This window comes from Micropterus dolomieu, linkage group LG06, assembly GCF_021292245.1.
Source record: "Micropterus dolomieu isolate WLL.071019.BEF.003 ecotype Adirondacks linkage group LG06, ASM2129224v1, whole genome shotgun sequence".
Lineage (NCBI taxonomy): Eukaryota > Metazoa > Chordata > Actinopteri > Centrarchiformes > Centrarchidae > Micropterus > Micropterus dolomieu.
In genome coordinates, this window is record NC_060155.1 from 17,284,672 (window position 1) to 17,294,522 (window position 9,851).

A 9,851-nucleotide genomic window follows, 5' to 3' on the forward strand; every position below is an offset into this window, starting at 1 on the left:
TAGCTGAGGCCTCGCCTGATCACCTCAAGCTCTCTCTCTTCACTCAGAGTCATGTCTTTGCCTCCTGGCTGACAGTTACCACACCGGCATCCTCCACACATGGGTTCGCAGGCTGCACCAATGCTGTCCCACTTCCACCAATCCAAGAACTCCCTCCCAATAACAGTGGTTTTGGTTTCAGCTCTAGATTCTTGCATCTCAGCAATTTCTTGATACTTCACTGCTGTGATTCTCATTGATCGTGCAAAGTGAGTTTCAGAATTGTGTAGGGCCATACCCAATACTTCACAGAGATCTGGATGTGCTCCGCCAACAGTCTTTCCTAAAGGGCTTTCCCACAGGACAAGATCTCCTACCACCTTTATTCTCTGTGGAGCAAGTCTTCCTTCACGGTGGCTTATGAGAAGTTCAACATTTTCTGGTCTGTGAAGATCTTCCAGGTTGGTTTCGGGGAAGAACTTCTTGAGTTGCTGTGCTTTGATCACTCTGTGAACTTTGGCAATTTCATCCAACCCATAACAGATCAGCTCATGAGCTCTTTCCGTGTCTCTAGGTGTCTTGACTCTTACCTTAAGTAAATATCTTTTGGTTCTTACTTTCATGGCCATACCTCCAACTCCATGGACGACAAGCGTGATCTTTTCACTTTGAAGTTTCAATCTCTTGGCAGCTATATGAGTGATGTAATTGGTATCTGATGCTAAGTCAATGAGAGTTCCAATTTTCTGTCCTGCGTTGGTGGTTACTTCAAGAAGCATAAGAATTACTGATAACTCACATGTGCTTGAGTCCATCACTCCAGGAAGACTTCTCCCTGTGCAGTGTGATTTTGCAGCCATATTGGTGAAGGCTCTCCTGACTTTTTCCACCATGTCCGGGGTAAGCTCAGACATCAATATCTCTTGTTCCTCTGTGAATGTTTGCCTTCTGCTGCTGGGTCTCCCCACTTTCACAGATTCTTTCCTCTTGAATCCTCAATTATCTCCAAAGCAATCGTTGGCTTGTTTCCATACCTGTTTTGAAGTACTCTCAATATGTCTTCAGCACTGTTGTATGTTGACAAGCCCAGGTCTCTACATATCCTTTCATCCACACTGTCAAGGAGTTGAAACTTCTTCACTTCCACTGATCCACTCGGTTCTCCCTGCTTTTGCAGACTTTCCCAGTCTCTCTTCCATCTATGGAAATTTCTCCTAATCCCAGTGAATTTAGGTAGGCTGGTTGGCTTTATTCTCACCACTGGTTGTGGAACTGCTGTTGGTTGAGGCTGTTGGTCTGGACCTCTTCTTTTCTCTTCTGCAATTTTTTGTGCGGTGAGGAATTCTGCTCTTCTGGCCTCAAGGTTGCTCCCGAATATTCTCAGGTCTTTTAATCTGCCTTTCAGGTCTGCTGTCTGATCATGTGGGATCCATTTTTCCCAGTCTTTCAGGCTTACAGTTGCATCATGGATTAGCTTCCTTGCTCTCTCCAGCTGCAGTTCATAGCCGTCTCTATTGATAGCAGTGATGGGGCTTGCTTGGGCTCTGTCACAGGCTTTTTCCGCTTCTTGGATTGCAAAGTCTACCTCCTCTTTACCATATCTTGACCAGAGGTTGGCTTGGACTGCCTCACGGATGTCCCCCAGTCTCATGTCACACTCTTCCATTGTCTTTTCAAGTTCAGCCTGCTGGTGCTTGTTGAGCTTGACTTCTTCATCCTCCTCAGTTCCTACTTCAGTCAGTAGACCAGCTCCGTAGTCATCATTTGCATCGCTGACATGTCTTGCCAAGGAACTAAGTTTGCTGAACTCCTCTTGAAGTTCACCTTTAATCATCTCATTTGCAGCTTTGCTCAGGTAGTTTGCTTGCTTGGTGAAAGCAGATTTAGCTAAGGTCCGCTCTTGTTTCAGTTGCTTGACTGTCTTCCCAAGAGTTTCCTTTGCCATGGTGAAAAAGTTTCCAGTCAATTCTTCCTTTGCGTTGACAGCTTGACTTCAGGCCTTTTATCCTTATTCTCACTGCCACCACTGGTTATCAACTGTCAAGTTCTGTGTGTTTTTAATTGATTACAGCTCAGCCCAAACTTGAAAACTGCTTTTGTCTCTGAAGAACGCAAAGGACAACTCAATCTTTCCACTTCTTGATTCTTTATTTTCTTTGAGATGGTTTGATAGACCAGTGATGGAATAATATGGTATAGTTTCTTGAATGTGACTTGATAGATCAGTGTGGGGCAGTACGTATAGGTTGATAACCTTTCAAATACACAAACCAAAACATGAATTAGTTACAGATAAGTCATGAATCAGTCACACATAAATCACAATACCACTTTCTCACAGAAGTAATAAATAAATGCTATTGAATCTTCAAACCAAACTAAACACGATCCTTAAGTCTAACCTAGGATTTTAACAAGAAAATACCAATCCCGTAATTAAACTCATGCACATGTTACTTCTGTCAAGTTCAACATTCACATAACAAATCCCCATTACTTATTTTAAATAGCAAATTACAATCCAAGCAGAACCTGAACATTTAAAACTCAATATATTCAAACACAGTCAATCATAAATTGTCCTACCAGTTGCGTCTTTGAGTGATCAGGAGCTGTAATCATAGTATCCTTTTCCAGGAATAAATGAGAGAACCAACCGAACTCTCTACAAACATTTCAATGCCATGCTCTCTCTGTGGGTGCGCAGGCAAATATAGTCCCAAAAGCTACTTCCCCAAAAGTTGGTTCCACCAACTTTTGTTGCATGATTGCCCCCTGCAGTTTGGGAGTGCTCTGAGAGCCCTGGGTGAATCTAGGCTTGGATTGCTCAGTACAACTAAAGCAAAGTAACCATAAATTGACACAACAGTAGAATTTCAGCACTTTCACTAGGATTGGATGGTCTTGGTACTGTGTGCAGCAAAGCCTCATGGGACCTTTAAACAGGAGACATTACAAACATGTCAATAAAAATCAAGAGGCCAAGTTACATATTCAAGTAGACACTTTAATGTGAAAACAGTTCTGTAATTAAAGAAATACAGACAACAACTCGCATGTTCTCCTAAACCAATAATATTTGAGAGATGCTGTACAGTAAATATCTGCTGAAGCCATACTTACTGCTTTCACCCAGCGCCACCAGCAGCACCAGTATTACGGAGACACACACAGTAAGCTTTGCCATCCTCACACAGCTTCTCCTCAGCAGTGAATCAGTTTTCTGATCTGGACTCTCAAAAGGGATGAATTGATAAAGTTTATCTGGCTGTGAAGTTTAAATACTCTGGTTAATCTCCCACCACAGACCAAGGAACTAGCTGGAAGTACCAACGTTGCATATTTGGGTCAGGCGGGAAGTGTACTTTTACCCACAATTGTCGTACAAAATCCCCTCCCGGGTTGGTACAGAAGAATCAAGACACATGCATGTGCCACTTACCTTTAAAAAAGATCTTGGAATGATGTCATGCTGACAAAGACCTGATCAGTTTATAAAATCTGATATATTTTCATAAATTACACCACTCAACTGTATCGAAAGTGGTTGAAATTTGCACATATCCACCAACCATAACATTTGTAGAAAACTCAATTAAGGTGTGCACAAATCAGCTACTAGATGCACCCGTGCTTTCCAATGTTAAAATGCCGCTTTCAGAGACATGCATCAGTGATACTAATATAATATACAATAAGACAACACCAACGTGAGCTGTTCACCTGTATAATGAGCACTTTTACCTTCACTTTACATAACTATGCTGATAATGCTTTTAAAAAATTGTTGTACTTTTTTTGAATGCAATGCTAGCATTTTTATGTTGTGGTATTGCTACTTTCCCTTAAGTACAATTTCTGAATACTTCTTACACCACTGTTAATAAGGTAGTCTCATTACGAATGGCATCTATTTTTCAAGAGAGAACTGAGAACCAGAAACAATACAATAGCGAGACAGCAACCCCAAACCATAATTCACAACATAACATCCTGCTGACCTTGTTGTTGCATACATACATTATGAGACAATGTAGAAAAGACACTTTGTTTGTTAAGATGACCGCACACTGTTTGTTATTGTGTAATTACGCTAATTTTATAATTTCTCAATCATTGATACCAAGCAAAAGTAGTGACAAATGAGAGTCAGTTCAGCACATTTTGAATTATAGCACAAACTAAAAATTTAATACAGTCATTGAGACAAAGACAAAGTCCTTGTTTTGTCATTTTAAAAAGCTTTTTTCACAGAAGACATTTCGACATGTCACATTAAGAAGGTGTAAATATTAAAATCAGTGATGGCTGATCCTGGTGGCCATTTAAACCACTGTAGTGATAATCGGCTCACCACAAACCTCCTTATCTGAACTGTACCACCGCTCTGAGATCAGGAAAGCCACCCTGATCACAGATGATCTCACCCCCTCCACCACTCTTTCCATTAACTGCCATCAGGCAGACGATATAAAGTTTCCCTGACCCAGAAATACAAGAAATCTTTCATACAGTTTGCAATAATCATTCTGAACAACAAAAAATAGATATTGTACAGCTGCTGTTTTTATGTAGGTTTAATCAATCTCTATATCACTCTATCTCTATCTATCTATCTATCTATCTATTTATCTATCGTGCATGCTGATCAACTCTCTCATTATCATGGCTTAGAACCAAATGGAACAGAACCATATTACTACTGACACCTTTTCCTACTATGACAAGTCAAAATGTCTGCTGTTAAAAAGGCCGATTACAGGTCTGACTCTTGTATATCAATCAGGGAAAGTTATGCTTGTAGCCATACTGTACCTTAAAAACCGTACAGTGAAAGCCAATCAACTCCTGTTTGTGAGCAAAGGGGCCTAAAGGACCTTGCACTATTTCACATGATAGATTTGTGCATTTCTGTATTTTTCTTAGCTCTTCTCACTGCTTTGGAGTGGGCTGGGTTGTTAATTCTCTCATCTTCTTTCTGTGAGTAGGTGTCACTTGGTGTCTTGTTCTCACAGAAACCTGGTTTCCTAAAATATCCCTTTCATTAAATGATAGGTTCACATTGTTGAAGTCGGTTTTAAAGCAATACTCCCATGTCCACTGAAAGACAAAAAAGACAGATTCATTTGGCTAACTCAGACGGCTGAAGCCTCATATCAACTTCAGATGAATGAGTACTGTGGATTTTGGCCCCGATCGCTTACATTTGAGTCGCACTGGAAAGGGATCACTTCATGACTAGTGTGAACAGGAGAGACAATTACAGAGAGCATTGTTTTAATGTAAGATAGACTTGAAAAATGTGAAGCTTTCTTTTTTATCATATTGGAAAAATGTACTGTGCAGTTTATGTAATCAGGACCACAAGCCTGATTTACAACATGAACTAGACACTATATAGGCATACATACATTGTTTGTGTTGTGTCTAACTTATCTGGACAGCACCTTGAATCTACCTCTATGTCTGAAAAGTGCTTTTAAATAGAAATACCTTGCCTTAAAATGTTGTGACATAATATGAAAAGTGCACGTTGCAGGAAGTGAGTGAAAAGTTATGTACTTCAAACATGGTGTGGTTTTGCTGGAAAGTTCATGATGAACAATTAAGAAAGACATTAACCATATTGACCTATTTCAGTCCTCCCCATATACTATTTCCCTTTCATACATGATTATACATACATAGCAAAGGTTCCTCTGACCTAGAAAAGAAGCCCTGTACAACCTCAAAGCAACCTACTTGTTGCAGCCCACATCAAGTCAGTGTACCATCATCCTCTCTAAACTCGAGTCCATCCTGATTTTGAATCATTCATTTTGATTAAACATATTCTGTTGTTAACAGTATTATGTGCATAGTGAGAGTCACAAGAGAGAACAGCTGCACCTTTGTATATTCCCATGTTGCACTGGCTCTACAGGACTCTTTATGATATCAAGGTGTGGTGAACATGTGAGATCATTTTTGTCTATTGAATTGGTTTATAATTACACAAGTCCCTGTTCTATTGTGTTTTATTCTATTTTGTTCTGTTAATACACATTATGTTATGGTGCTGAACCATAATTAAGAAATTTATATTGAAGTAAATTCACCACTGAATCGTCAGACTGGTTGTTTTTGTTCATCTTGCGTGTGTGTTTGTGTGTGTGATATACCTCCCCTCTTATCTTCCCTTTGTTCTTTCGTTGGGGAGGTGAAGGGAGTTTTCTGTTGTGTTGCAACACTTTTGTGGGCAGATTTAATCTTTTCTGCGTGGAAGTTTCCAGTTTCACTGAAGGATATATAAGGCCACTGTCATCGACAGCTTGTCATCACAACCTCTCTAACTCCACCTGAGGACAAGTGAGACAACAGCTCAGCTCAGAGTCACACGGAGGAAGACATGGTGTCAATCAAAGCTACAGTGACGGTGATCACTCTCTTCACCTTTTGTCTGCTGTCTACAAGCACATCTGCGGGTAAGTACTGGGTTCACTCTCTTAAGTCTGCCTCCATCTCTTTCTTTTTGATTGATTGATTGATTGATTCTTTGATTTAAGTTTCATGCATCCACAATAATCAGACAGTGGTGCACAGATGTATTACTCTCCCTTTGCTTTTCTTGTTTCTTTTCCTGTATCTAATCAGATCATATTTTCTCTTGTTTCACAGCTTATCATGGATGTTGTCGAAGTTACATGACAACCAAAATACCATTTCGGGCAATCAAGGGGTACTCAGTCCAGACCGTTACAGAGCTTTGTCCCATCAATGCCATCATGTGAGTATCGATAAAATGATATTAATCTCCTCCTTCTCATCCAGAGAAAAAAATACAGATATAAGGCATAACGTTGGTGTCTATCATAAATGTTAATTTGTTTCTTTCCTTTGAACCTATAGTTTCCACACAAAGAAGGGTAAAGCCTGCACCAATCCTGCTTTGAACTGGGTGATGAACTATGTCGACCTTTTAAGGTAAGTTTTTTAGCAAGTGTTAGAAGGTAGAAATTGTGGAAAGTAACTAACACACATGATACTTCTACAGGCTGTGAAATGTATTCACAAGAGCGTAGCTGAAAGTATAAGTTTATCAATTCTCATTGCAGGAATAAAGCACAAATGGTTCACATCAAGACCTCGCAAGCGCAGATATAGAGTTGGTGCTGCAGAGATGGTGGAGCCCCGCTGCAGCAAGCAATTTTCTATCTCAGCTTTGCGTGTTTTCCAGTTTTATAACTCAGTGAACTCCTGTTTGAAGTTGCTTTAATAAAACTGCTGACAATTAAAACAAATGTCATTATGCAATACTGGTATCAGCTCAGTTGTAAGAGCATTATATAATACTGTTTTTATATGTTTCTGTATATTTCTGTATTTGTACATGTTGTAATATAGAAAAATTAAAGTTTTGTTAAAAAATAATCACTTGTCTTATGAATGGTTTTGTGGCCTCATACTTAAAGGAAATTGTAATATAAGTAGTTGGTCACATGTCTATTAATGAAATCACTATGTGAGTATTACTAAAACTGAACTACAATTACTGCACACACACACACTTCCCTGACAGCATACCAGCTTTTATCTCAACTTCCCTGTTTATCTTCTCATGGTGAAAAATTCCAGCACTGGAAGTTTTATATTATGGAGGACTGATCCTGACAAATTCAGAAATAAATACAGATACAGATTCATCCGATTAAATGCACAAAAAAATAAAGTAAATAAATAAATGTAGGTAGTAATTAAATTATACAAGGAGAAATACATTTATATATCTATTTTAATTAGCTTCTTTACTTATTCACCTTTGTAATTATTTATTTATTGTAAGTTATAATCTTCAACTTTATTTATTAATTACAAATTTTTTTAAGGGGCATTATGTAGTTTCCAGGGGCCACTAGCGGTGCGGTTTTAAGACTGCTACCAGGCGTGTGCTCATACGCGCGCTCGCTTGAACTCATGAGCGAGCATAATCCGAAACACAACCACTTTCATACAGAAATCCTGCAATAAACGCAGGAACACCAGCATGCAGGCTGTGGCTTTTCACATATTCAGGCTCTGTTACTTCAACGTTCCCATATCAGAGGCAGATCAACACTGGCGGCGTACCTTTCATTCAGCGCAGCGAGACACCGGAAGATTGGCACAGTACTCCCGAAAGGTGAGTGAGAGCGGCTATAGACAGGTAGGGAGCCAGCTTCACACAACATGGTGGAAACTCAGGTAAACTCCCACTGCAACGTTACAGTAATATTTTTATCAGCTTGATGTTGAACTAATCCATGCTCGTTACATGATAAAGTTACACTGCATTTAGCCGACGTGCTACATTGTTAGCTCGCCTGCTGCTTTTCAGTAACCATCTTTACTATTTGTGTATCTTTCACGGGAGGCTCAGCAATGTCAGCACAGCTACATGTTTTGGATGATAATGAAACTGTTAGTGAGCTGGACTGAATATTATAACAAGATTGTGTCACACTTTGTAACAGTTAGACCGCAGTAAGTAACTTTACTGTAGTGTTAGTGGATGACTCTTCCTCTGGGTTGTATATTATGTGGGTCATGTTAGTTACAGCGACTGAGAGGTGGAGAAGCTGTGTATCTGAGTATCGATAAAAGGCAATAAATCTAAATTGAACGTTACGAAGCACACAGCGGCAGGTCCGAGCTAATGTAGTGTGTATTGTGTATTGTGTGTATTTTAATATTTTTGTCTGTTTTATTCTTCCATTGCATTTTCTACCCTATTTATTCCCCCAATGTATTTATTTATGCCTGTCCTTTTTGCATTTCTGCCTCATTATGCAAATGAGGAGGGGCTGTGTCTCAAGGGGTGAACTTCTCCCTTATTGGTGGACCAGTCAGATGGGAGCGCTCTAGCACTACTCTACCTGCACACATTAATGCACCCCACACAGTCAGATGGCTTCCTTCAGTGCGCTGAGGTGTTTAGCAACTCTATTTGAAGACGATACTACCAGCCATATCTTCCTTCCCTTTTTGTGTGGACGCTCTGACCTACAGAGTTTTCAAATGGCGACTTATACGGACACAGAACTGCAGGAAAGTGAGCTGTTCTGAGAGCCACATGGTCAGTCAGCCGCAGCTAAATCTGGAGTGACTCCTATTCGAGTATTTACGATAAATTCTCCCACACGGAGCAGCTCGTTGCTCAGCTGTTTTCAGCTGCTGTTTCAACAAAAACGCCATTCAGGATGAAAATTCAACCGTGGTGTTGTGTCGGGAGATGCAGTGACTTAACCAGCGGTGAGTAAGAAATATTATGAATAATACATGTAATTTGTTAAGCTATGAGGAGAGTAAAAGTCCGTTAGCCGCTAGGCTAATTTATGTAGTGTTACAGTTTTTCTCAGTCGCTTTGGTGCATTTCTCAGATCAGAATTGAAATTCTCAAAACTAATTGTTAAACCTCTACATCATCTCGTCACTTGTGCACATCATAAAATAACTTTTAGGATAAATTGCAAATGACTTGACACACTGATGCAAATGATTATGTACAATTGTCTGCTGTTTCCTACATTATCAATTGCTTATGTCCTGCTGATCACAATGAATTATACCAGTCTGTTGAATAATCTTACCCCCCAAAACATCTAGGCATAAGTTCATTGCATTAGTCACTACATGCAAAATGGTTGAACACGTTATCAAAAATCAAAGTTGAAATACTTTATTCATATCCTTTGCCTACAAGTATATACTGTAGCTAAACGAAATGTTGTTTCTTAAGGACCATAAACAAAGTAAGAATAGACCACAACAACATCACAATGTAAATGTGTCCTGAATTGATGAAGATATCTGTTGTAATGTGGAAGAGAACCTGTGATACAACAGACTGGAATGTC

The 9,851-nt window shown here is 39.5% G+C and overlaps 2 protein-coding genes across 2 annotated transcripts; one reads left to right on the forward strand and one right to left on the reverse strand.

Moving 5' to 3' along the window:
* Positions 1–949: 949 nt before the first annotated feature.
* LOC123972486 lies at positions 950–2,838 on the reverse strand. Its single transcript, XM_046052006.1, has 2 exons — positions 2,566–2,838; positions 950–2,233 (listed from the first exon to the last, which is right to left on the reverse strand). The coding sequence occupies exon 2, from the start codon at positions 1,922–1,924 to the stop codon at positions 950–952; it is 975 nt and encodes a 324-aa protein (XP_045907962.1). The 5' UTR covers positions 1,925–2,233; positions 2,566–2,838.
* Positions 2,839–6,367: 3,529 nt separating this feature from the next.
* ccl20a.3 (chemokine (C-C motif) ligand 20a, duplicate 3) lies at positions 6,368–7,277 on the forward strand. Its single transcript, XM_046052777.1, has 4 exons — positions 6,368–6,443; positions 6,637–6,745; positions 6,868–6,942; positions 7,074–7,277. The coding sequence occupies exons 1-4, from the start codon at positions 6,368–6,370 to the stop codon at positions 7,120–7,122; spliced, it is 309 nt and encodes a 102-aa protein (XP_045908733.1). The 3' UTR covers positions 7,123–7,277.
* The last annotated feature ends 2,574 nt before the right edge of the window (positions 7,278–9,851 follow it).